The 27,251-nt window shown below is 55.6% G+C and overlaps 2 protein-coding genes across 5 annotated transcripts in view; both read left to right on the forward strand.

Moving 5' to 3' along the window:
• The window catches only part of PACSIN2 (protein kinase C and casein kinase substrate in neurons 2), an 84,372-nt gene extending 70,638 nt beyond the window's left edge, over window positions 1-13,734 (forward strand). Inside the window, exons 6-12 of one of the 4 annotated variants that reach the window (XM_044228153.1) lie at window positions 571-746; window positions 2,685-2,805; window positions 4,311-4,316; window positions 5,590-5,711; window positions 7,973-8,095; window positions 8,527-8,723; window positions 11,963-13,734. In XM_044228153.1, the coding sequence (XP_044084088.1) occupies window positions 571-746; window positions 2,685-2,805; window positions 4,311-4,316; window positions 5,590-5,711; window positions 7,973-8,095; window positions 8,527-8,723; window positions 11,963-12,075 (858 nt within the window). In that variant the 3' untranslated portion in view covers window positions 12,076-13,734. The remainder of the gene's footprint in view (window positions 1-570; window positions 747-2,684; window positions 2,806-4,310; window positions 4,317-5,589; window positions 5,712-7,972; window positions 8,096-8,526; window positions 8,724-11,962) is intronic. The other 3 variants (XM_044228155.1, XM_044228154.1, XM_044228156.1) reach the window with 3 other exon arrangements.
• Window positions 13,735-24,521: 10,787 nt separating this feature from the next.
• Window positions 24,522-27,251, forward strand: part of ARFGAP3 (ADP ribosylation factor GTPase activating protein 3) — a 46,401-nt gene continuing 43,671 nt past the window's right edge. Inside the window, exon 1 of the mRNA XM_044226709.1 lies at window positions 24,522-24,666. Coding sequence (XP_044082644.1) covers window positions 24,598-24,666 — 69 coding nt within the window. The 5' untranslated portion in view covers window positions 24,522-24,597. The remainder of the gene's footprint in view (window positions 24,667-27,251) is intronic.

Below are 27,251 nucleotides of genomic sequence, written 5' to 3' on the forward strand. Positions count from 1 at the left end.
CTGCCTGTTCGGGCCTGATACTAAGCTGAGAGGCCTGGCAGACACCAGGAGTGTGGTTTGCCGTTCAGAAGTGGAGGGGCTGGGACTTGAACTTGAATTTGAAAGTGGAGTCTGTCAGACTCCAGAGCTTGTGCTCTTTGTGCTTTGGAATCTGTGGAGGCCTGAGAAGCTTTCCCCAAGGGTGAGCTCAGTGGTGGAGGTGGCATCCGAGATGAGCCTGGCCATGTGGGGTGGGGGGGTGTCTTTCTGAGTATTTCCCCAGCCCAGATTGGGTGGGAGTACCCTGTGGGAGTAGAGGTAGAGCGTGAATCTTCTGGGCTGGGACCTGAGGAAGTAGATCCTTGGACGCTGGGTCACAGCTCCTCCGCCTGCTTCTGAAGTCACTCAGAGTGTCTGCTTTAGTATTGTCACCTGATCAGTGGGCCTAGATGCTGATGAATTCAGAAGCGGCAGAAAGGACCAGCGGCAGGTGAGGATGAGGGTACAGAGCCTGGCTCACTTTGTCTCCGTCAGAGGGAAGCAGGGTGCATGGCAGTGAACCTTGTCCTGTTGGCGCGGATTTTCTTGCAGTCCAGAGAGAAGTACGAGAAGTCCCTGAAGGAGCTGGACCAGGGCACGCCGCAGTACATGGAGAACATGGAGCAGGTGTTTGAGCAGTGCCAGCAGTTCGAGGAGAAGCGTCTGCGCTTTTTCCGGGAAGTTCTGCTGGAGGTCCAGAAGCACCTAGACCTGTCAAACGTGGCCAGGTAAGCTTCCATTACCATGAGATCAGTGGAAAGTTGCTTTTGAGTCAAGGTCGGTCACTGCTCTCCAGACTTGGGATGGCACTGATCTTCTCTCTGGGGGTGCCTGGTTGGCTCAGTCAGTTAAGCGTCTGACTCTTGATTTCAGCCCAGGTCATGATCTCGGGGTCATGAGATGAAGCCCCATGCTGGGCTCTGAGCTCAGTGGGAAGTCCGCTTGGGATTCTCTCTCTCTCCTTCTGACCCCCTACTTCAAATAAATTAATTAATTAAAATTAAATTAAATTAATTTTTTAAAAAAGGGCAAAGAGCTTTTCTCCCTAGTTAAGTCCTCCTGCCCAGGGACGGACCTGGTGTTGAGCCTGTCTGCAGCTGCCTGGTCAGCCTGTGCCAGGTAACCCAACGCAGGGGACAGCTGACTACTGGCCTGAGCTGGGCGGCCTCAGGCTACCCAGAAAGGTGGGCTGTGCACTGCCGGCCCTGTGCACAGCACTCGAGGTCCAGGTAGGAAGGGAGGCCTGCAGCCTGGACCAGCCACAGCTGGCATATTTGAAATCAAGCCAGGAGCATTTCTGGTTTCCTGAGCTGCTGTGCCCTGCCCTCAGGACTGTCTTACTCTGAAGGCCTTCCCGAGATGCCTCGTTCTAGAGCAGCTGGCTGCCCAGCACAGCTCAGGCCCTCGGGGACTCCGCTCAGATCATGACATGGAGGCGGGATATTTCTTCTGCATTTGCCTTGCCTTTGGTTCCACGATGCCTTCTTCGGGGCAGAGGTCTGGGCTAACCGTGGATGTGGACTTTAGTCATTCATATTGTAGAGCCCTGTAGGAATGGTTCACAAGCTAAGGCTTGTCGTTTGTAGGAAATTACATTCCTTTGTTTCCCGCACAATACGTGGAAAGGAACGATTACTGTCCAGCCACTCCTCCAAGAGTTAATTAATGCTTATGACCTGTGGCTTATGGCGGCAGCAGTTCATTCTCTCTCAGTTTGGAGGGTGGGAGGTGTGAAATGAAGGTGTTGGCAGGGCCGAGCTCTCTCTGAGGCTCTTGGGGGGGATCACTGCAGCTGTCATTCCGTCTGCTGTCAGTTCTTGGCTTGTGGACATGTCACCCCCACCACGCGGCCATCTTCCTCTGTGTCTTCACCTGCCCTTCCCTCTGTGTGTGTCTGTGTGTCTCCATTTCTCCTTTCTTATAAAAAGGTGCCCATAGATTAGGGCCTCATTTTAACCTAATTACTTCTGTAAAGACCCTATTTCCAAATAAAATCACATTCTGAGATACTGGGGGTCAGGACTTGAACATGTCTTATGTGAGGACACACTTCAACTTATACCAGATGGCGCTGTGCTCACTTAACGAGGAGGAAACAGAGACCGGGGAGGGGGACGGCTTGCCTGCCACCCAGATGAGAAGGGAAACACACACGGGCCCCGCAGGCCTGCCTGCTCCTGTCCTCCGCGGCGCACTTGCTGAGCCGGTGAGCCGGTGGGAGCTGGTGGGCGCTGCCGCTCCGGGTGGCCAGAGCGTGGACAGCCTTCACGTAGAGCATTTGCACATCTGAGTGTAAACCTTCCAGCTTTTTTTGAGCGGATGAGGGGACACTTTCCTGACATTGGATCCTGGACTTGCTGAAATGGAGCCACAGGGATTGGTGCCCTGTGGCCGAGCTGCCGGCACGCTCTGCGTTATCTGACCCAGGGCACTGCTCTGCCACCCGGTCGGACGTAAAGCCAGTCTGTGGGAAGCCAAAGCTGTGTCTCCCTCATGCACTGAGGCCACGGAACCTTCCAGCTGAGCTGGGCGGAGCATCCTGGCCCGTGCTGTGAAGCTGACTCATGCGCTGGAGCCCGCGCTCCTGCTGTGGCCAGGCTCGGGGCTGGGACAAACAGTGCCATCCCCACCTTCTAAGAGAGTCCCGCATCCTCTATCTGGTTCAGCTACAAGAGCATCTACCGCGACCTGGAGCAGAGCATCAAATCCGCCGACGCCGTGGAGGACCTGCGGTGGTTCAGAGCCAGCCACGGGCCGGGCATGTCCATGAACTGGCCGCAGTTTGAGGTAAGAGGAGGCTTGCCCGTGACCCCTGGGCCCGCAGGATTGAGACGTATTTTGTCTTTATCCTTCCAACTCAGTGTTGGCCTCTGCCCTGTTAACGAGGCACCCTTTCAGCACAGCTGCTCCCGAATCCAGGTCCGTGTTGGGGTCCCGAGGGCAACCCCAGAGGGCCTTTGGAGTGGAGTCTCAGCGAAGACCCAGTTATGTGCTGTCTCGCTAAGAACTTCGGTGGTCGCTTGCTGGCCATCTGGCATTCTCCCCTTGGCCGTGAGCTCCAGGAGCCCCCGGGTTCCCTGCCACACCCTGCGGGGTGGCTGCAAAGGGGGCTGCCGACGTGTGCTCCAGGCCTGGTGGGCCTCAGGTCCGGGATGGGGAGCGGGGAGGTGGGGAGAGGGTTATGTGCAGCTCTGCTTACCCTCACACTGAGGGGCTTTCCTGGTTTCAGGCAGCACATTCAGCTAATTTTGGCTCAGGATTAACTCGGGATTAACTTTTCCTGATTTCATGGATCCGAGCCTTCCAGTATCTTACCAGGCAAAATGGGAGGGCCTGGGACCTCGGGTCTCTTCTAGCTGTGGGCCTGGCCCTCCAGGCCCCCTCTCCCCATCTCACCCCCACCAAGTGCTGCCACCCCATTCTGTGAGGGCGGGGTTCTCCCCACCGTGTGGTAAAGCAGGGGTCAGGAAAGGCTCGGCCGCTGCCTTCCAGGGATGATGCCTTGCGTGGGGGCCGAGGGGCTTGCCTAGCCTTGGTGGCTTCCAGAGCACAGGCTGACTCATGGCTGGTCTCACATCTTGGCAGCTGTGGGACGCTGAGCAAGTCAGCGTGTGTGTAAAATGGGGACGACTGCAGCGCCGTCTCCTCCGGCCGCTGGGGTCTGTGCTGCCCATCGGCCCCGTCTTACTCTGCAGTGGTGTCTGTCTGCACACATGTGCCCCTGTCTCCTGGAGCCTCTCTGTAGAAAACTGCTCCAGTGGCAGTGCACGTCCCTGTGACTGAGCACACCCCCTGCTCTGTTGTTAGGACATCTGCTCCCAACAGGAGGCCAAGAGTGGACTGTGCCCCTTCCACAGAGGCACCGGGACAAAATAGAGGCCAGGGCCCTCCCAAGTGGAAGTGGCTCTAGAGGGGAGAGCACAGAGCCTACCCCACCCCGGACGATGGTGCCCTGGAGGAAGGGAGGGGGTGTGTCTGCACAGAGCAGGATTTTACCCTGCAGGGGTGAGTACTGCTCTGGAGGGCCTCAGGAAGCCACCTGAGAAACCATCCCCCCTCCCAGGCCCTTAGTGTTGTCCACCAATACCCAGAGTCTGGAGTAGTCAGTGTATGGACTGAACAGCCTGTCTCACTGGGATGGGCATCCTGGCCAGCCCATGGTGGTGGCCTTTCTCTCATGGATCCTGCAGGCTGGGAAGCAGCGCCCACATGTGGTCTGTGGTTATGAATCTTAGAGGATTATGCTTGACTTTCTCTAATACGATTATTTGTTTTTATTTTCCATGCCGCAGGATGAAGTAAGTTCCTATTTTTTGGCTAATGTATAACCCCAAACCTCCTGCAGTGTGTGTCTGGCCTGCATAGGTCTGCGGGTGGTGGGGGGCGGGCGGTCCATAGCCGGGTTCTGACAATGCAGACCAGCGACAGAACTGTGGCCTCCGTGCTGCCCTGCTGTCCCTTGTCCATGCTAACAGCTGGCCCCTCCTTCCTCGGCCAGCCAGGGGCGTGTCACATGGGCTCTGGGGAACCACCCAGGCAGGACAGATTATATTCACATGGTCACTGAGTCAACTTTTGACAGATGAGGAGATAATAGATAGGGACCAGGGTCTGGAGTCAGGGGCCCAGGTCTGCCACCAACTCTGTGTGGGCAAGTCACCTTTTCTTTCTCGGCCTCAGTTTTCTTGTCTCAAAAGTTGGCAGGTTAGACTTGATGTGTCTAAGGTGGCTTTAACCTGGGCCAAGCTGTAGAGTCAGTCACACCAAGGGTTAATTCAGTTAAGGTTGTTGGTGATGGGTGGGGTGGGGAGAGCATTGTTAACCTGGTGCCCACGCACACCTTCCTGGGAGATGATGTCATAGCCTCTTCCTTCTTTAACTCACTTCTAGTGTTTCTCAGCGCAGTCCATGAAAGCTGTTTACCTGCTGGAAACTGGCGAGCCTTTGGGGAGGTCAGCACTTGGCTGTGCTCTGTTTGTTAGTCCCGCAGCCTGTGCTGCCAGTGAGGACGCTGATCCCTGGAGACCTGTGTGGTGGGCTGGCTTCCGTGCCCCCCGAACATGTGACACCCAGACCCTATCATGTGTGCCCCCCATGGTGCGGTCCCCATGGCGCAGGCTTGCTCAGGCCCTGCAGCCAGCCCTCCTGCCCTACTGGGAGCCAGAGCCAGTGTTGGGCAAGGTGGGAACTAGCTCCCGTCTACTTTGAAAGGCTCAAGGGAAGCTGGCGAGGCCTCTGGTGACCCCTGCTGGCCAGAGGTGGCTGGAGGCTTAGGGCCCTGGACGCCAGGCAGGATGGGGAAGTTTCTGGACATCTGAGTGCTGGCTGGTCAGACTCTCCTTCTGGAGACGGGGCCTCTGTAGGCTGGAGTTCACCCTTGTAGCAGTGAGCAGGGAGTAGCCGGAGGGTACCGGGAACCTGAGGTCAGCTGGGGAACAACCGAGGTCATGGGGCTCCATTCCATGAACTGTGCAGGGCAGGCCTCTGGGCATTGGGCTGGTGCGTTTCACACTAATGTGGCCTCAAACAAATGAACTTCTGCATTACTTTCCCTCGGTGCCCGCTGCCCAGGAGTGGTCCGCAGACCTGAATCGAACTCTCAGCCGGAGAGAAAAGAAGAAGGCTGCTGATGGCGTCACCCTGACGGGCATCAACCAGACGGGCGACCAGGCTTTGCAGAACAAGCCTAGCAGGTAGGCGCTAGGGCAGCCTCCTTCCCCAGGGATAGGTCTCCCGGGGTCCTCTGTGTGGGCCAGAAGCTCCCAGCCTGGGCACCTGGGAAACTCCCCTGTGAGGCCTTGCAGGAACCCCACAGGTATCTTTCCAGATGCTCCTTGGGCATCCAAACTCTACTGGGCAGTGACCCGAGAATCAGCAGCTCATCTGATCCTAGAGCTGTGGAAAGATCCAGAGAAGCAAACCTTTGTCACAAACGTGCTTCGGACCCCAAGTGAGGGCAAAAGGTGATGTCAGATACTGACCATTGTGTGTCCCCAGTGGTGCACACCAGCAGGCGGAGGTCACAGTCGATGCCGTCCTTTGGGCGAGTTCAGGTATCCTGGTCCTGTACGCAGGTGCCTGATTTTGGGGGGGGGGCAGTGCAAGAGATCATTGTCAAGTGTTCCCCCCCATTTCAAGTCACCTCTTGATGAGAGTGTGGGTTATTTTATTTCTGACTTGTTTGCTGAAACCAAGTTTGGGTAGCAAAGTGGCCCTGAGGTCATTAGAACCTCCTGGAAAGTGTGTGCTAGGTGAGGCCTGCCCCCAGGCCGCCAAGTCCCAGCAAATAGGTGTTACTATCCTCTGCAGAGCTGAGGCTGCAGGCTGCCTCTCCCTGGAAGCCACTTGGGCCCCATGCCACAAGTAATAATACAGTCATGGTTGCCTTTTCCTAGGAGTGTCAGCACAGGTTCTGGAGGCCTTTCTGGAGTCCTGGGCACTGAAACCCCTTCCTGGGCTCCCTGACCAGACATGGCCAGTTGTCATTCAGCTGCTGTGTCTCCATCTGGGCAGGTGGGCTTGGTGAGGTGACCAGAGCAGTAATCACTGTCCCAGGGCTGAGGCTAGTACCTGTGTGACTGGGTCAGGGCTGGGGAGACACCACCCCAGGGCTCGGGGAAGAGGGTCTAGGCAGGCCAGGGCTGCTGAACAAATTCGGCTTCCTAGCAGCAGGCTCCTCCCTCCCGCAGCCCCGACCGAAGGACACAGGTGCCAGGGGGAGGAGGGCCCATCGGTCTTAAACATGCGGCTCAGGCATAGGCGGTAGGCAGGCTTGGGTCCGGTACCCCTTGCCAGGCCTAAAGCCACGAGGCAGTTGTTGGCCACTTGAGGTCAGTTGGCATTTGAGGCGTTTCCCCTCCTTTCCTCTCCCCTTCCCCCCAGCTCTGGGTGAGCCGTCCATGCAGAAGTCTTGAGTGCCAGCGGCTTGCAGGCCTGGCTCGGAGGCCCTGCCTTGCAGCTGAATCCGTAGTGCGGTGCCAGGTCTCGTAGGGGCCCGTCTTATTTCCTTACTGTCTAGTTCCACACCTAGCACCTGCGGTCGCTGCATCCTAGCTGTCAGCCCTCAGCCTGGGCCTGGGTCAGATTTCTCTCCGGTCCGTGCCCTCTGGGCCTGACACACAGTAGGCAGCTGAGACGGTTACACAGATGGAGCATGAAAGGGGTTCTTCTGTCTTATAAAGGGCTGTTCAGCAGGCTTTGGTGCTGATTTTGGAAGCTCTGGCCCCAGAGGAAGCAGGGAGGAGGCCACTGGAGCCTCTGGAGTCAGAAGGAGGGGAATGCTGTGCTATGGGGTCCGGGAGTGCTCCAGGAGCCTCCCTCCCGCTCTCAGCGTAGCACCTGGTCTCTGAGCCCCACAGGCCGGCTACCAGCTCATAGCATCAGGAATGGGGGCCAGGGGACGCCTGGGTGGCTCAGTTGGTTGAGCAGCTGCCTTCGGCTCAGGTCATGATCCCAACCTCCTGGGATCGAGTCCCACATCGGGCTCCTTGCTCAGCGGGGAGCCTGCTTCTCCCTCTGCCTCTGCCTGCCATTCTGTCTGCCTGTGCTCACTCTCTCTGTAAAATAAATAAATAAAATCTTTAAAAAAAAAAAAAAAAAGGAATGGGGGCCAGGTGGGGAGGACAGTGAGGGGAAGCCACAAGCCAAGACAGACATCACTAGTGCTCCAGCGGCTCCCTGTCTGCACCCCAGGTCTCCTGGTCAGGTTGGACTGTATCCAGAGGCAAGAGGGGAAATGGACATGTTCTCTCAGACTTTTTAAGTGTGTTTAACCACCAAGATATCAGTGTTTTCGTTGAAACAGTCTTTCTGCTCAAACAACGTAGCCTCCTTTCCTGCAAGGAGCTGATCTGTCCCTTCAGATCCTGGCCCTGTGATCCTGCTGCTGGGAGCGCCCAGGACCGGGTTGGGGTGCCGAGCTGGGGTCCCCTGAAAGCTGTCTCTCTCCCCATAGTGATCTTAGTGTCCCGAGCAATCCCGCACGGTCCGCGCAGTCACTGTCCAGCTACAACCCTTTCGAGGATGAGGACGACACGGGGAGCACCGTCAGTGAGAAGGAGGACATTAAGGCCAAAAAGTTGGTGAACAAACGTTTCCCTCCGGTTTCCACCTCGCTCGCTCTCTGTCTCTCCTCTCTCTCTGTCCAGGCTCTAGCCCCCTTGGCACTCAGAGCAATGCATGAGGCCTGCAGGAGGTGGCCCGGCTGCCAGCTGGTTGGACAGTCTCTGGCTTCTCGATTTCTCAGGGCGGGGTGGCACCCATTAACAATCTGTGGTTGCTTTTTCTCTGTCCTCCGTTAACCCTCGCCAAGGCCTTGGCACACCACGGCAGGAAGACGGGTGTGCTGGGTGGCCCTGCGGGGAGCCTGACTGCGCTGTGATGCTGAGGGGCAGTGCTCCTGCGGAAGGAGGCCCCCGCCCAGCCCCAGGGCTGCCGGCTCCAGGCAGGGCCTCGTGCCTCCGCCAGCCCCGTGCTCAGGGCCCCCCCGGGGCAACCCTTTCTTGGCAGCGTTAGCAGCTATGAGAAGACCCAGAGCTACCCCACAGACTGGTCAGATGATGAATCTAACAACCCGTTCTCCTCCACGGATGCCAACGGGGACTCAAACCCGTTTGACGAGGATGCCACCTCGGGGACAGAAGTGCGGGTCCGGGCCCTCTACGACTATGAGGGGCAGGAGCATGACGAGCTGAGCTTCAAGGCGGGTAGGTGGGCTCACTGGCTGGTACCTGACACAGAGGTTTCCAACCTGCTGGGGCGGGGAGGGGGTCTGGCTTTTTTTTTTCTTTTTTAAGTCTGGAAAATTCCTGCTAGTTCCATTTGTGGGTTTTCCTCCCGCATTTCAAAAGCAGCAGATGCTCACTGCCAAACCTTAGAAGGCCTGAGGTGCCCTGGTGCTTTTGCCCAAGGCGCCACCCCTAGCAGGACTGAGGGCTGCACATAACAGGGCACTGGGACAGGAGCCACTGATCGGGGGCACCGACAGGGTTTCCCAGGCGCTCTCCGGAAGCAACCAGCTGTGTGGGTCCCGAAGGGAAGGCTTTCTCCAGAGACCCCCAGTTGGTAGAGGAGCCCTTGGTGAGCCATCTTGTCTGGACCCCAGAATAGCACTCGATGTTCCCCTGGGCCACTCGGAGCCTCGTCTCAGGGCCCTGCCTTTTGAATTTCCTCCCTGCGGCCACGCTGTCCACATTCTACCAGCAGCACCCCTTTGTTGCCAGTACCCGAAACTTCTGTTTTACAGAACAGTCTGGATCCAGATTATGGGAGCTCTGTGCACATGGATCTCCTAGGCTTTGTCTTTTTTTTTTTTCTTTTTTTTTTTTTTAAATGCTGGTTGTAGGGCGCCTGGGTGGCTCAGTGCGTTAAAGCCTCTGCCTTCGGCTCAGGTCATGATCCCAGGGTCCTGGGATCGAGCCCTGCATCAGGCTTTCAGGGAGCCTGCTTCTCCTCCTCCTCCTCTCTCTGCCTGCTTATGATCTCTGTCAAGTAAATAAATAAAAAATCTTAAATGCTGGTTGCAACTGGCCAAAATGGGTTTCAAGCCTCAGTTCAAAAGCAGCTAGAGGCTGTTAGAGGAGGCTCGAGAGAGCCAAGTTCTTCCCTTCTGCCTTGCCCCTTCCCCGAAGCCACCCCAAACCCACCATCCAGCCTTCAAAGCGGGAGGCTGGGCCAGAACTCAACCAGCACAGGCTGAAGTGTGCTTCTCCACTCGGGCTGCGCCTCTGGGACAGACCCCGCGTCTGGGGGGCGGAGAGCTCTGTCCATGCTCGTGGGCCCCTGTGGTCTGTGCTCAGCAGGCTGGGCAGCTGGCCTGACACTCAAGCCCCTAGTCACCGGGTACCCCTGGCGGTTTATAGGTTTTTATGCATGTCTTACGTTGCCGCACACACCTTTGTCCAGTTTTCTGATCTCTGCGGGTCATTTGCCCCCCTACTTTGTTGATTTATTCATTGTAACTTCTAAGTCTTTCTCTGTCTCACCTGTTGGATTAGTCAGCAGTTTTGTGGACATAAATGTTTCCTTCTGCTCTGAGCGAATTGTTAAAAGCAGACTGAACTAAAAGCGGTATTTCAAATCACCGGTTCACGCTTTTACGGCCAGAAAGCTTCCCTCCTCACTGTGCCTGTTTTGTGCGTTACCTTTACTGCAGTGTTCAGCCCGGCCAGCTCTGCTTTCCTCTGTCTGTAGTGCGCTCCGGTGCCCTCCACTCCTCTAGGTCTTAGGCACCCGCGGAGCCTTTCCCTGGGGCCCTTCCCAGCCCGTGTGAGCATCGCAGAGCTCGTCCCACTGTATAGCTGCCGAGTCTGGCTGTGTGCAGGGGTGGGATAGAGAAGCACCAGTCGTCCAGGGGCCCACAGGGGCCAGGAAGGACAGGAGAATATGAAGCTTTACTTCTCTCTCTCTCTCTCTCTTTTTTTTTTTTTTTTAAGATTTTGTTTATTTGAAAGAGAGAGCGTAAACAGGGAAAGCAGCAGATGGAGATCCCAGGGCCCTGGGATGGTGACCTAAGCTGAAGGCAGACGCTTAACCAACTGAGCCACCCAGGCGCCCCCGAGCCTTACCGCTCTTGGCGCTCACTTCGGCCCCCTGTGTTCACTGCGGATGTTTCTGAGTTCGATTTGCGGGGACCTGGTGCTGCCAAGTGGCCCAGCGGCTGCAGGCAAAGCTGTCCTCACAGGGGCCTGCCGGCAGCTGCCCGATGCCTGCTGGGCACTGCCTGGCTCCGTCCCTGCTCTAACACTGCGTCCTCCGGGTCTGCGGGGGAGGAAAGCAGGCCCCAGGGGCAGGGCATTTCGCTCATGAACAGCAGCCCTGAATATCATGCCACAAGCATCCTCATCACTCTGCCACACAAAATAGAGACCGGGAAGTACCTAAACAGGGCATAATTGCCTGGGGAAGAAACTGCAACTTAGCCTGCAAAGGGAAACAAACTGCCCCTGAGAAATACAAAGCTTGAAGCTGAACGAAAGGCCCCAGCTGTCCCGGGGCTGAGTCTCCTGCCCACTTCCTGCTCCCAAGAAGGTCTGAGCTGTGGGGTTCCCACACCTGCAGGCGGTCCCGGGCAGAGCCCCGGGCGGCTCCTCGCCGGACCCTGGCCCCGGACCGCTCTGTCTGCTCCGAATGCGAGATGCCAGACCCACACCTGCCACCACCATGGCCCTGACCACACCTTTGGTCTCCGAGCCCCCATCTGTGTCCTTGAAGGACCGGCGCTCCATCTGTCCCCCCACATCCGGGTTCCTCCTCCACGACCCGGGCCCAGCCTGAAGTAGGGGGTCCTTCATGTGTGAACAGATGAGATGAATCAAACACAGTAACACCCAGAGCCATGGGGAGATTCCAGAACTATGCCCACGGCTTCTGTCTCACAGCATTGAGAGAGCTTGATTTCTTTCCAAGGATACATGCCCTGAGCCAGGGGCTGAAGCTGAAGTGACAGGTCCCTGCTTCTCCCACAGCCTCCTCTGGACACGGATTAACTGAACCCACCGGGTCAGGCAGCACGTGCCGGAGGGCGATCTCAGATCAAGCTGGCTGGAGCCTGGGCAGGAGGAGAACAGCAGGAGGGGGCGGTGACGGGGTGGCATGGGCGCTCTGAGGGCATTTCTCTGACCTGGCCTGGAACAGTTGGGAGGCACAGGGCCTGTGGCATTGAGTTCTGCAGTCTGTGCGGGAGCTGCTTGCTTTAGGGTCCTTGTGCGCCGTGGCGGTCTCGGGACTTCGCAGGGGCTCGTGTGGCTGCTGAAGGAGTGGCTTAAAATGCAGCTTAATAGGGAAGTAACCAGGTCTGACCCAAGAGAATGCCTTCCCCTCCCACCCAACTTAGATCCTCTAAGGGCCTGGGGTGGGGGCTAAGCCCTAGGGCGCTCTGACTGGGTGGCGGGGGTCCGTGGGTCACCCGCCCGTTCACCAGGACTGCTTCGTTCTTGTCTTGAAGGGGACGAGCTGACCAAGATAGAGGACGAGGATGAACAGGGCTGGTGCAAGGGACGCTTGGACAACGGGCAAGTCGGCCTGTACCCAGCCAATTACGTCGAGGCGATCCAGTGACAGGCCCGCCGGCTGGCTGGCGGACAGTGGAGGCAGAGGTCGCAGGAGCCCCGTTGTTCGTCGGCCCCGGGCAGCGGCACTCGGGCAGCGGCTGGCTCTGTGAGCGTCCGCTCCTCTTCCTGCAAAACATGATGGCTCCGTCACTGCCGGCTTCACGGTGTCTCTCAGAGACAGACGGGCTGGTCGCTTCACCGGGGGGACCCGGCACCTTTCCGCACGCGGCGTGGACGGAGAGGTCTGAGCGCCGGCAGACAGTACAACGGACTCGCCCTGTCCCCCCTCCCGCTCACTGTGCGCGTTGGCTTATCATGGACCTGTCTGTTCTTGACCTTGTCTCTCCTCTGCTCTGAGTCAATGGTGGGTCCCACTGATTCTTGTTCCTCTGATTACTTCCTCTGACGCGTCCCGTCTCCTGCAACTTCAACGAACAAGCTTCCATGCCATTGTCTGAGTGAAGACGTCGAGGTTTTTAATTTAAAGCCTGTGTACAGTTACACTTTTTTATGTACCTGCTCTTCCATTCACTCACACTTAAATTATGGCACAGATTGATAGCCGCCAGGGCTGAGGACAGCGCTCTCCCCGCGCCACGCTGGGGCCGGCGGCTGGAGCTGCCGCTCCCCAGGCCCGGCCGTGCGTGAGGCCCGAGATCGTCATGGGAGGTGGGAGCACGTTCGGCAGGTTTCTGTTGTGAATGCCCTACGCATTTGGGGCGTCTGCCATGATTTCCGGAAATAACCTTACGTAGTACTCCCAAGTGTCCCCATATTTAAAAAGTATTTTCATTCTATTTGTGTTTAAAGCTTTATTCTTGCAAATTAACAGTTTTATCGGTGATTTGGAAGGTTACGCGGTAAGAAGACTAACTTCTCGAGCACAGGCGTCTGTGGATTAGATGCTTTCGGTGAGACTGCCGTGCCTTGGTGTGTATCTGTATATATTATTTGATATTCAGAGACTCTATAAAGAGTTCGTCTACTGTTTCAATGAGATCTAACGGCTTTTGACAGTGGGTTTCATTTGTAAACTGCTTGAAGACTGTGACATTCAGGCACAGGCCTGGCTGGTCGGCTGGGCCTCCTCTGGGCTCCGGGCCTGGGCCTCTCTGGAGTGGAGACAGCTGTGGGGCAGCCTGTCCTCGCCGGCCAGCTGTGGGTCCACCTTCTAACCAGCCTTAGTCCTTTCCGTAGCAGAACACTGTAGAACGTCCCATGTCTTTCCAGCAGCTGCAGACTCCAGCCCTCCCCATTCCTCGCCAGCACACGAAAGCTGGGTCTCACCCCAAGCAGCGGGGTCCCTTTGAATGGCCTTAGTCATCGGGAGCGCGCCGGCAGGGGGGCGCTGTGCTGCAATCCCGGGGCGGTGTGGGGCGGGGGGGGGGGGGTGGTGGAGGCAGGAAAACCTGTATTTTGTGTAACTCAGACATCGGTGACGTGGCCGCCGCCATCACAAGCTGTGCATTTTCTCAGTGTTTCCAGTAAGCTTGATGTCTTGCTTGGAAAGTGGATGCGCATCTGTGTTTGTCATGAAAACTTACCAGCAGAAATCCTCATTCCTTTGCTACAGATTTACCAAAAATTGTCAAGTCTTTTCAGTTAGGAGTTTCTTCAAATGTATAGTATTTTAGAAAAAAAAATCAATAAACAGTTGATCTAGTGAGTGTGACTGTCCCAGAGCCGTGCGTCCCTCACGCTCCCGTCAGCTGGTGGCCCTGTCTTTGTTGGCATCTTCCAGCTCTGGAGCTGGTGAGGTCCCGGGCACGCGACCGCCCCCCGAAGGGCTCTGTGCCCTGCCCGGCCAGAGCTTGGGGACTTGAGGCACCTAAGCCCTTCGAGACTCCCCTCTCCCCAAAACCTGCTCCTCTGTGGCCTGGGCTTCCCCAGTGTAGACGGCAGCCTGGTGCCTCTTTCCCTCCCTGAGGCCCAACAGCAGGACCCATCACCTGGGCTTCGTTGAACACATTCCCTGAGCGCCTGCTGGGCCCTGGGCCCTGTGCTCTGCTCCCACAGTGTCTGCAGTAGCGTGCCCGGGCGCTCAGCCGGTTGTCTGCCTTCGGCTGGGGTCATGATCCCGGGGTCCTGGGTCCAGCAGTGTCAGGCTCCCTACTCAGCGGGGAGTCCACTTGTCCCTCTCCCTCTGCCCCTCCCCCAGCTTGTGCTCTCCGTCCCTCCCTCCTTCCCTCTCCCTCTCTCTCACTTGAATAAAGTCTTTAAAAAAATAAATAAATGAAGCCTGCCCGTCTCCGGACATCCTGTGTGTGGGCTGAGCTCCGTGTTCCATTTGACAGAGGACACAGACGCTCCAAGAGCCGCACTTCCTCCAAGGTGTCCCTGCTGGTCTGTGGCACTAAAGTGTGCCCTGTGGGATCTGCGCCCTCGCTGGGGTGACAGGAGTTGAAAGAAGGCCAGGGCAAGGCCCAAGAGAGTTGTGAGGCCTGTCACAGCCCGACACACCGCACCCAGTCAGCCTCGTCCGGAAAGGTGCCCCTCCGGTCAGCGGGCCCTCAGAGGAGCAAGGCAGGCCGCTGCCAGCGCCCCGCTGCTTGCCTGGCTCAGGAATGGCAGAGAAGGATCTGATGGGTGATGGGGCCCCTACTCTCCGCTTAGGAGGACTTGGAGCCCATCGGAGCTGCCTCCCCCGGGCCCAGGCGGCCACAGACACAAGGTAGGACAGGGCGGGAGGGAGGCGTCAGAGCGGGCTCCCAGCCCCCACAGCAGGACCTGGGCCAGCCAGTCCCGGGCGCTTGGTGCTTCACGTACTGCCATGACCGCTGTGGGGGAGGCTGTGGGGGAGGCTGGCGTCACGCCGCTTTGCGGAAGACACGGGAGGTCTGGAAACTCAAGTTCCACAACTCGCCCAAGCTCCCGTGACAGAACTCCGGGATTCTGGAGGGCAAGACCGTCCTGGCTCCCCGACCGGCAAACGCAGGGGTGGGGGCAGGTGAGCAGGGGGAGCCCTCGGAAGTCAGGATGAAACCACCTGCGCTCCGCGGGGCCCCTTCTCAGCCTGTCCTCTCAGAGTGCCTGCAAGAAATCCTGCAGGGCCCTCCCTGCCTACCTGCCCTCTCCCATCCTGGCCCTCAGGGGCCAGCTCGGGAATCCTAACTCAGCGCCCGGCTTCCCGAGGCGACAGTGGCGCGGGCCTTCCTGGCTGGAGGCTTGGAGGGAGGTGTGCAAGGCCCCGGGAACCCAGGAGGTGGTAACTGGTACCGTGGTGATCCAGGATCACCTGTCCTTCTGGTCCCCAATCAGATGCTTCCAGCATTCTCGGCTGCCCCTCCCACACCCTTCATGCTGGGCCACCAAACCCTCTTTGTCCCTCTGTCCTTCCTTTCCCCAGAGCCACTACCTGGGCCAAGCTGCCCCTTCTTCCCCGGAATCACTGCTCTGCGCGCTGCCTTCCCAGATCCCAGGACCCTCAGCAGCCTGCCCAGTCCCTTCTCAGTGGAGGGTGGGAGGGGGCATTTCATCTTCCCGTCTGAGCCCCCTGGGCATGGCCAGAGGGCAAGCAAGCTCCAGTGGGTGACCCGGGCAGAAATCTGGCTCTGCAGCAGCTTGAGCGAAAACACTAGGCTTTCTTGAGTTCTTTGAGAGAGGACCGAGGCCTGGGCTTCCCTGCAGGCCCTCCACCGCCTAAGCTCGTGCAAGGCCTCTCCCTGTGCCTGGACGGGGCCTTGCTGGGTGACCGGTGGTTTGGGGCTCTGCGAAGGCCTCAGTACTAGGGGCAGACATGGAGGGGACCACTTAATCCATCAGAATGGGGGTGGGTGGAGGTTGAGAATGGCCCCCATGGGCCGCTTAACCAACCCCTGCCTTGTTCATGGGAAAACCAAGTGGGCCAAGTGAGGGGCAGGAGTGACCTGCCCATGGTCACAGAGTGAGCGGCTGGGCGAGCTGAGTAGCCCTTCCTGGCAGGGAACCAGCTGGCTCTCTCCCTGGATCATAGTCATTCACCATGCAATTACTGAGTGCCTACTGTGTGCAAGGCTACGTGGTGACAGGAGGAAAAATGAAGAAGGGACCCAAGTTTGCCTTTGGGAAACTCCAGGAAGCTCAGAGAGAGTCCAAGTCACTTTGACACCAGGGAGGATGGGGCAGGATGGTCCCCTGGTGTGCCTGGTGGATTCTGGAGGCCACCCTACAAGTCTCAGGGAATTAGGACAAAGAGGGTCCCCAACCCAGCTCCAAGGCCCTTGGGGGCACAGTACTACAGGGTCCTTGAGCTGTTCCCCCCCACTTCCAGTGGGAAGCATCCTTGCCTGGCAAGAGGTCAGAGTGGACCACAAACGGGGCGGGGGGTACCCTCACTCCTGTGTGACCAGATGCCTAAGTGAATGCCTGAGCCTCACTCCATAAAGTGGGGACAACTTGGGGTGTGTCCAGAAGCGGGACACCTTGCTGGGCAGGTGCCCTGCCCTCAGCCTCCCTTCCCCCAGACAGCCACAGGAGGTTCACGCCCCCCTCCACTTTCTGTTTTCCCTTAGAAGGGCAGGCAGTGACTTCTGGGCTGGAGCTCTGTGGTCTCTGCGGTGGCAGGGGGACCCCTCTGCAGGGCCCAGGCCATAGCACCTGGTGGACACATGTGGAGCACCGGTAGAGAAATCTGCGGCTGGGATGGAGGCACTCCACTCCCCACGGGAGGACAGGCCTGGGTCAAGCCGAATCTGGCAGGCCTCTTGTTGAGGTTCAAGGTCATCCTCCACCAGGCGGGGCCACTGCCAAGCACAGACTTAGAGGAACCAGGCTGACAGAGGACAGGCAGTTTCTCCCCCTGCCCTTTTCATGCAGCCTTGGGCTTAACATTTATCAGCCACATGCCAGGTGCAGGGCTAAGCACCTTTCTCTGCAAAGGGTCATATAACCCTCCTCACTATGTGTGAACGCCATTTCGCAGATGAGAAAACAAATCCGAGAAGTTGAGTGACTTGCATGAGGGCGTACAGCAAGTTAGGGGCAGGGCTGGGGTTTCAACTCCTGCGCCTAACTCCAAAAGCTCCTGTACCCCTGGAGGACTTGTTACAACCCAGCTTGCTGGACCACGTTCTAGAGTTTCTGCCTCATGACGCGGGGGATGAAGTTGAGAGTTTGCATGTCTAACAAGTCCCGGGTGACGCTGACCCAGGACCACACTTTGAGAGCCGCTCGTCCAAAGAGCAAGAACGAGCTGGTACCCAAAGTACCAGCAATTCCCTGTGCTCTCGACGTGTTCATAGAAGCAGATGCTCCCCACCCAGCTCTGGGACACAGGAACTGGGTCCGGGGCACCTAGAGACTGATTGCCCACGGTCTGGCCCAAGGAGGTGGGGAACGTATGTCCAAAGAGAGCCCAGGAAGCAAGGGACACAGGCCAATGGGACATCCCCCCTGGCCGTTCCTATGATTCCCGGGCAAGGGGCAGGGAAGGTGCTGTGGCAGCAGGTGGCAGAGAGAGCGGTGTCCCACCAGGGTCAGATGGGCCCCCGTGTCACCGATGAGCTGCCTGTCCTCAGGTAAGCCCCTCCCTCTCCCTGACCCTCGGTTTCCTCATCTGGAGGAGGGGGACGTGGGTCCTACCTTTTCTCTTTCATGATTCTGCGCGGCCTGGAGTGTGAGAGTGCTTGATAAAACACAGATCTGGGAAACGGTGGTATGGAGGTAGTCTAACCCCAAGGGCTAACCTCGGAGACTCCAAATCCTCCCCCAACCAGTCACCCGGCACAAACGCCTCCAAGCCACAGACTCATGTATGAAACTATGCAGGGAAGCAGGGGTTTCCACAGCAGAATCTGACAGAAGAAGTTTTTCTTCTCTGAAACTCAAGAGTCTTACAAAGGTGTAAAAATGAAGTTGATGGTTGAAAGCATGGACTGTGAGGTCCTGTTCCCTGCGCTCAGACTGGACTCCAACTGTGTGACCTTAATGAGCAGCGTGGGCCTGACGGAAATACTTAATCTCTCCAAGCCTCGGTTTGCTCACTGATAAAATGGGAACAAGGGCAGTTAACATTTGTTATTTCAGATGTGCCAGACCCTGTCCTAAACCCTTCAATGTTTATTAACTTTCTGGATTCTCACAGCGGCCCCATGAACAGGTAAATGTTATCACTCCCAGTTTTATAGGCAAGGCGCGTGACGCACAGAGAGGTTAGGTAACTTGGCCAAGACGTGACAGCCGCCAGGCGGCCGAGCGCGCATTCAGACGCAGGGCGTGCAGTACAGGCCCTGCCCACTAGGCTGTGCCGTTGGACTGCGAGGGCAAGGATGTCCGCAGTGGTCTATGCTCGGTCAGTGACACCTGCCAGGACCGGAGGTCCCCACTAGGGAGCCACCAGCCCTGAAGGGTCCTCCTCGGCAGCAACGGCACGGTCTGGGCGCACGCCTGTCCCTCCCACTGAACAGCAAACTCCTCGGTTTGGGGACCCGGCCGTCACCTCTAGTCCCAGACCTCCTCTCTTTGGTGCTCCTGGAGCTAGATGGAAAAGATAAAATGAAATCCATTTCGGCCCATCCGATGAAATTCAGATTTTACGGTTTCAGACATGTTCAAATCCTTTGTGGGAAGGACTAGGAAATGAACAAGGTAAGGGACGGAGGAACAGATGAACCGCATAACTCATGGGGCTCTCTTGGAGCAAAGGATAACTGATGGGCAGGCGCAGTGTGGCCCCGTGTGGCCCGCGGGGAGGTGACAAGACAAACAGCCCTGAGCCAGGCGACAGTCAGTCAGCAAGGCAAACAAAGCTGACTGTAAGCCACCCTGCACCGCTCACCGGAACACCTCCAGGTCAACCGGTCAAGGTCAAGACAGCCTGGCCTCTCCTGCCCCTCCCGAGCATTTTCCAATAACAATGTTAATAGTTTTCACTTAATTGTAAAGGGAACAAAGGTTGAGATGAAAATTTGGAAACTAAGCAGAAGTATTCTGAAAAACAAAGCCCGCATGGTCCGGATGTCCAGGGGCAACACAGCTGATACTCTGGGTTACTTTTTCTAGCCTTTTTTCCCAACCGTACTCAGGTGTAGGGCAAGTATTCTCTTGCGGTTGTCATCGATGTGTGTGTTTTGCAGAACTGGGCTCCTACTGTAAATGTGGTGTGGAACCCTGCTTCTTTACCATTTCACGGGCATTTTCTCACGTCCCTAAATATGCTTAACTAAAAAATAGAATGTTTAACGGGGCAGGATATTCCGTGGGTCCCAAGTCCCATATCCCTGAGCGTTTGTTTCCCGTTTCTTTTTTCATTTTTTAGATATAATTTACATACAGTAAAATGCACCCTATTTAGTGTACAGTCATTTTTTAAAAAGATTTTATTTACTTATTTGACAGACATAGATCACAAGTAGGCAGAGAGGCAGGCAGAGGGTTCGGGGCGGGAAGCAGGCTCCCCACCTGTTATACTCCAATAATGGGTTCGTGATTAAAGGAGCAAGACTGATACAAAGCAAAGGTCAAGCAAAGCTTTATTTTGCACCAAGCATCAAGAATCTAACCGAACGTTAGGGGCCACAACTCTTACAAGAGAGGGCGACCCTCCTCTGTTTCACAGGCTAGCTTTTAAGGGCAAAGGCCATGCGGTCGGGCCTGGCCACGCACAGGTGGCCAATGAGATTGTAACACACACAGGGAACTCCACAGTGATGCTAGGTGACCAACTGAGTTACAATTTACCCTAGGAGACATTTGAACCAGCCTATTACACCTTGACTTGGATTGGCGCCCAAAGGGCGGGGCCCATACTCCTTGGTAACCAGGGAGACAGTATGCATCCCCCCCCCACTGATCGGAGGTCTCCACCTGGCCTGACCCACCTTTGTATCTGGGCTTTGTTACCTGTAAATCCCCTGGGGGAAGGGGAGCAGGGACAGTTTCTAAATGGGTCCCTTACACCACCAAGCGGAGAGCCCGATTTAGGGCTCGATCCCAGGACCCTGAGATCATGACCTGAGCGGAAGGCAGAGGCTCAACCCACTGAGCCACCCAGGCGCCCCTACAGTCAAGTTTTGACAAACACGTTGCCGTGCAGCCACCACCACAATCAAGAAGTAGAACCGTCCCATCGCTGCCCAAGTATGTCCTGGCTTCTCCGTAATTCAACCTTTCCTTATATCCTTGACCCTGGGAAACTGCTAATCTGTTCTATGTTTCTATAGTTTTGCCTTTTCCATAATGTCCTGGGAATGGAATCATACGGTACGCAGCCTTTGTCTTCCCTTCTTTTGGGTCACATAATTAATTTGAAATTCACCCACGTGGTTTCACGCAGTCGTCTGCTCCTTCTTACCGTAGATGGTCTCTGGGTATTGAATTCACCATGTTTGCTAATCCAGTTGAAGGATATTTGGGTTGTCTTGAAAAGGGTTTCTCCCTCCCTTTCCCTTCCTTTCCCCCTTCTCTTTGCTTAGCCAACACCCCCTTCTCCCACTCCCTTAAACAATCCTCCCCTGTTGCAAAAGTGATAAGATACTACAAGGAATGTTGAAAGGTTAGCCACGTCCCCCTAGTCACGTAGGCAACATGCTAATAAGGGATTGTGGTCTGGCCAATGCCGATGGTCAGTCTACATGCTAATAAGGGATTGGAGTCTGGCCAATGCCGATGGTCAGTCTACATGCTAATGAAGGATTGAAGTCTAGCCAATACTGTTTGATTCCCTTTTGTTAACGACCAATGAAAGTAACTTCCCACTATGCAAATGAAGGATGCTGAGCGAACCAATCAGGGGTGTTCCCGCGCGCCAAGTATGCCTTTACATTTGAACTAGCCAATCTACAAACACCAAGTATGCCTTTACATTCAAACCAGCCAATGAAAACTTTGTAACCATGCTTCTGCTTCTGTACGTATGCTTTCGCTTCCCCAAACCCCATAAAAAGGCCCTGAACAAAGGACTGGCGCGCGAGTCCTCCTAAGACTTGATCGCCCGCAGGTACCTGCGTCTACTCAATAAACCTCGTGCTGTTTGCATCTGACCAGTGGACTCGGCTCGGTTTTTGGGCCCGGGGGTCTCCTCCTGAGAAGGGGTCCATTCCGGGGTGCTTGGAGCCCCAGGGGGATCTTTCAGTTTCTGGGTTTTAATGATTACAAACACCTTTGTTATGAACATCCAGGTACATGTTTTTGTATAAAATGTAAGTTTTCATTTCCTTTTGCAATTATTTTTGCTAGTATTTTAATATTGCAAATATTACAGCAATGAGCAATTATTACCCCAAATCCTTGATCCCATTAATGGAAGTAATGGCATCAATGTACATTTTTAAAAAATCAATAACATCAACTCCATCACAAGCGTCTTTATTTAAATATTTTACAGTCTAAAATGGGGCATTTGTGAATCTCTAAGTGTATACTGCCTCAGCAGTAAAGGGGTTTGTGGAAATCAGATAGTGGTGCTCATAATTTCACACATTTTCCTTTTCCTTTTTCTTTTTTAAGATTATTTATTTATTTGAGAGCGAGCGAGCCAGGGAGAGAGAGCACAAGCAGGGTGGGGGGCCGAGGGAGAAACAGACTCCCGGTACTCCAGGATCATGACCTGAGCTGAAGGCAGACGCTTGACCGACTGAGCCACCCAGGCCCTCCCATCTGTTCATGGTCAAACGTACCTGACCTGTAAGAAACGGCATAAGGGATAGCGTCCCCGCGTCTTCTCTTCTGCACTAACTGAAGTTCACTGGCATCCTCCAGGGACAAGGGACAAGATCTGTGCCTATTTGCACTTTGTGATTCATCATATGACTGTCCAGAAAAGTCTAGTTTTTCCTGAGAGTGCCGTCTGCGTTTCAGCAAGTCCCTATTTTACTGAATGAACTAAACGGACTAAACGCTGTTTCACGGGGCCAGAGGCACATCAGGAGGTCTTCCTAAAAGAGAGGACAGTATACAGCAGTCTGGACCTGCCTCACCGCTGCTTCTGTGCTATTATTCTGAAATCTGGAGCAGTGAAATTTTTTTTTCCTGTCCTCTTTTGTAGGAGAAGTTCTCATTCTCTTTCAGATTTGGTATTACCTGGGTTTTGTTTCTACTCCTCCCCAGGCAGGAATGCATCTTTTCCTGAACCCTGGGGGACAGTGCATTTGCTGCTTGTTTTCCAGAAGGGATGTGGGTGAGGTTTTGTGCCTCTTCCCCCAACAGTTGGATGCCCAACTCCCCAAGGGGTTTCTCTCAAGTCACCTTGCCTCCATCTTTCTTATGAAGATTTCTGGTGGAAACTTATGGAAAAGAGCTTGTGGAATATAACCTCTCTTTGTATCTGAGGCCTCAAGCTCATCTCTCGGCTGCTTAAGTGTTCTTCGGAGGCCTTACTACCACCTAATACTACCATATGTAATACTATCTATTTCCTCCCTTCAACTGAATGTGAATGTACCGAGCTCAGATCTGTTTTGTCTGCTCCTGTCCCCAGCACCTGGAACATGCCTGGTACGTAGTGTGCATTCAAGAAGGATGTGTGGCTTAGGCTTCGAATGTGGGAAGCTACAAAGAGCATCACCGTCCCCACATGATGACGAGAACAGACGGGATAAGCTCAAGCTATTTCAAAAGGACATGCCAGCACACACTTGGCCCTTACGAATTCATTAAAATTTTTAACTTATTTCCTCTTGCCACCTTTCTCCTAAGCTTTACCCAAGGGGAAGGAGTTCCTTTGTTCCATCCAACTTTGGGGAATCTCGTTTCCCTTCAGAATTCGGTTTACTTGGTCGATTTGCAACTTTACCCATCAGATAGGCTTAAGAAACCCTAGGATAGGGCAGCTGAGTGGCTCAGTGGGTTACGCCTCTGCCTTGGGCTTGGGTCATGATCTCAGGGTCATGGGATCGAGCCTCACATCGGACTCTCTGCTCAGTGGGGAGCCTGCTTCTCTTCCTCTCTCTCTGCCTGCCTCTCTGCCTACTTGTGATCTCTCTCTCTGTCAAATAAATAAATAAAATCTTTTAAAAAAAAAAAAAAAAGGAAAAAAGAAAAAGAAATGTTACGGTTTTGTAGCTTATCCCATCTGTTCTGCGCACTTGTCCTTGTTTTGACCCGTTCTGGGATACCTGAGACATGTACACCAGACCGCGATCTTCAATAAAAACCCCAACCCCGAGCAAAGGACTTTCTCCTTTCCTTCCGGAGTCTCCCAGACACTCGGTTCGCCACGCTCTATCAGATACACTAGTTAATAAACTATCCTCTCACTTCCTCTCAGCTCGCATTTGATTTCTCTCCTGCACAAAACCAAAGACCCTCCTGGCTGGTCCTGAGGGACTCCCTCTGGGTCCTGGACAGGCCAGTCTGCATCAGTATGACGGGGCACAGAGTACAAGACTATGTATTTTGACTTGATGGAAGGAAGAACTTTCGATCACAGCAGACTGCAAAAGTAACTTACTGTTGTTAGGCATTACACTTCCCCTCCTTGGAAAAGTTCCAGCCTGTGTTTATCGGCGCCCACATCCCTGCAAACCTCCGACTTCTCCGGAGGGCATCTAACCGGACACGCTGAAGGGGCAGTCCCAGCTTCTAAAAGCAGAAAGGCACAAAGACTTTTCTGGGGCTCCCGCGGGGAAGCTGCTCCCACAGGCTGCTTGGCAAGGATCCTTTATCTCTAGCCCCATTGCACAGACAAGCAAGCCAGGTTTGGGAGCGGAGCAATGACTTGACCAAGGTCACAGAGCCAGGACGCAGTCGGCTGAATCGGGCCTGGAGCCAAGGTAAACCCGCTCTCCTCGCACGGCACCAGCCAACCCCAGGCGGCCAGCGGCTCTGCGCCCACGGCCGTAGGACAGGCACTTTCTCCGCGAGTCTGAACCCTTCTGCAACGCCAGCCACAGGTCCCGCAGCCCGGGAGCTGGGGAAGTCCCGCCGCCTTCCGGTCCGCATCCACCAGCTCGGACCGAGCTCCAGAGAACCGCTCTCTCTCGCCGATCTGATACCCACACAGCGACTTCGGGCGGTGAAAACGTCCCACCCAGGGCTCGGCTTCGGCTCAATGCAAACAAAACAACAAAACGAAACAAAAGGCGACCAGTGAAAATCGGGCGTCCGGAGCGCTGGGTCCTTCCCCTCACCTTTCCTCTTCTGCCACCTGCAGCGACTGGTTCTGCGCCCTCACGGGGCACGAGGACGAGGTGAGAAGACCTCGGCCAAGCAAGGACTCCGTCGGTAAAAGTGGACATCGACCAGCCCAAGGGGTGGCGAGTCCGGCCCGGGAGCCAAGCCCCGGCTTCAGCCCCGCACAGATGCCCCCCAAACCGCGAGCCGCCCTCGGGAGAACGAGCGCGACGGTTCTGCGCACGCGCGGGCAGCGCCGGGGCGGGGCCTCCAGCGGGCGGAGCCAGCGGCGCCCCTGAGCGAGGGCCGCGAGAAGAGTGCGGCTCGTGAGCTCCGGTTGTGGGCGGGGCGGGGGCGGGGGCGGGGGCCTGGAGGGGCGGGGTCTTTCCGTCACGCGCAGCCCCGCCCCCTCGGCCGCCGTCTATCTGCGGGAGGCGGCAACCGCTCCTGTTCGGCCCTTCCCGGTTGGCCGGGCCGGCTGCGCCTCGTTTCTCTGGTGACCATGGGGGACCCCAGCAAGCAGGACATACTGACCATCTTCAAGCGCCTCCGCTCGGTGCCCACCAACAAGGTAACGGCCCCCGGGCGTGTTCAGGCTTGCTGGACATCCGTGCCGAACCCCGCGGGCGGCCCCCGCTGCGGCAGTGGCCGCGGCCGCGGGAGGAGGAGCCGGCCCTGCCTGTGACACGTCGCACTTGCGGCCGCGGCGCCTGGGCCTCGCCTGGGTCTGGGCCGCGCGCCGCCCCCAGCCTCAGCGAGGAGTGGGGAACGGGGCATACACGGGGGTCCCGGGCGGGGCGGGCACCTGGGGGTCCTGGGAGCGGGAGGCGACAGCATCTGGGGCCCCCGGGGGCCGGGGCACACATTTTTGGTTCCTGACACCGGGCGGACAAGCACACACGGGGGCGGCTTTTGGGGGGTGGCAGGGTGGACCCCGTGAGTTCCTGAGAGAGCTGGAGGCGGGCTCGGGGACCCTCCCCCCCAGAGGACGAGTGCATACCCAGGGGCTCCTGTGAGCGGGGCGACAGCGCAGGCCACCTGTGACCAGCTGGGAAGCACGCACCGGCCCTGAAACTCCAGCTGGCAGCTCTGGGCGCTTGGGAAAGCTCGACTCCGCATGCTGGAGCTGACCTCCGAAGTTCCTCTGGGGTGCCTGTTGGAGCCTGGTTGGTCTCCTGCGCTCTTTGATGGCAGCCTCAGTTTCCCTGTCTGATGGAGCAACTAAGTCTCTGCAATGGCTTCCAGCTCTTTTCTTTTGCTAAGAAGGCCCCCCCGCAGACTCTTCTCTATCTTCCCTTTGGGTCTCTTGTGAAGATGGGGTCTTCCTTTTTTTTTTTTTTTTCTTTATCTCCAGAGGTGGTTTTCTCCTCTGTGACTTACACAACTTTTCTCCACAACTGGCTGGAGATGTTGTGATGACACATCGGGCTAAAGTGACACCCTCCACCAAGGATCACAGGCCAGGTTGGAACCTGGAGAGTGCAAAGGGCTGTCAGTGTGTCAGTGTGGACTCTCCCTTCCCCTCCCATGACAGGAGCTCCTCTGGTCCCCACTGTCACCTCCAAAGTGAACAGCTGTTAATGATCATGGTCATGAGTCATGACATCACGGCATAGAAAGATCCTGAGTTCTATGAAATCTAGATGTCCTTAAGGCTTGGTGGAAAGGAGCCCATATTTTTACAGACTTAAGAGGAGTGAGCAAGGAAAGAGTTTATTGGAGGTGATGCCTGATGAGTGTGAGAAAGTCAGGAGGAAAGTCTTCAGGAACTCTCTAGTGCTAATTTCTTTGCTGTTTTCTTGATGTGCACGTTTAGATTAACGGGTTTATAGGGAGTGGTTGCTGTATAGCTAGACGAGATTAGGATCTGCTGTTAGGAGTGTAGAGGTTCTATTTTTTGTCAGCTTTATCTCAGAACCTTTGAATTCATCAAAGGGAAGGTGTCCTCTTTTTAAATAAGAAGTTGTCCTTATGACACTTTTCTAAGAGGCTTGTGAGGGGTGAGTATGTTACCTTGGGCAGGTTACTTGACTACTTTGTACCTTCTTTCCTCCCCTGGGAGGCTTGAGCAGGATCTAACTCAGTGTTATTTGGAGGATTAAATTAGAAAATCCAAGAGAAGCACTTAGAACAGTACCCACACGTGTTAATCTTCAACGTCAGCCATTTTTTTGTTACAATCTTTATGACAAACAGCACCCCTCTGGAAAATTTTATATTCCGTAATAGGATTAACAAAAGCATGGGGCAAAGATATTTTCCACTAATGCTCCACAGTGTGCTTCATTTCTTGACTAAGAATTTTCATCTGACTGTAAGTAAGAAACCATTACCTAAGCAGAGATGAAAACTAGCTTTAAAATATGGAAGAGTTTGGGGAACAGGAAGCCTTTTCCAGAAGGGGCTACAAAAGACTGCTGTAAGATAGGGAGGGAAGGAACTTCAAGAGAAACAACTGGGTTTACTTTTAGACTCTGTTATCTGGGTTCTTCATCTCATGAGTGATGAGTGTTTACTCTGGACCAAGGTTTTAACCCAGAAGACCCAGAATGTTCTAGTTTGAGATATCCTTCCTGGTCTCTATGTGTTCCTTCGTTTTATTGCTTGATCGCTTGAGTAACTCTGTCAGCAAGCATCCGTTGAGCAGCTGTAGTCTGCTGGGCACGGTGCAGAGGGAGACCGGCTCTGCTCCTGCCCTTGGGGAGCTGCAAGTGTAGGGTGCGGGAGATGGAGCCAGCCAAGCCTTGTGAGAGGCCATGTGGTGATGGGGGAAGATTGAGCTCTGGGGCTCGCCGGCTGGGGTCTCGTCCCCAACATACCACTTTTCAGCGGTGATGCTTAACTTCCCAAGTCCTTCGTTTTTTCTAAAATGGGGTGGAGAACTGCACTACAGAATTTGCAGAGAATACAAAGTGTGCGAGCTGAAAATGCAGGGCCCTTGTTTAAAAAGCGTTGAGAAGGTCCAGATGAGACCGTGGAGCATTAAGCAAGTAGGGGCTTTTCTAAGTGTGGGGCCCCGGGCAGCTGCACAGGTCACACGCATGCCCAGAAGCTGGCCTCGATGGGGGCAGGCATCATACCTCCTTAGAGGGACGTTATGATGGTTCGGTGGGTCAGTAGCAATGCCTGACGGGGACACACTCAGCATTAGCTGCT

Source organism: Neovison vison, chromosome 12 (genome assembly GCF_020171115.1).
Source record: "Neovison vison isolate M4711 chromosome 12, ASM_NN_V1, whole genome shotgun sequence".
Taxonomy (NCBI): Eukaryota; Metazoa; Chordata; class Mammalia; order Carnivora; family Mustelidae; genus Neogale; species Neogale vison.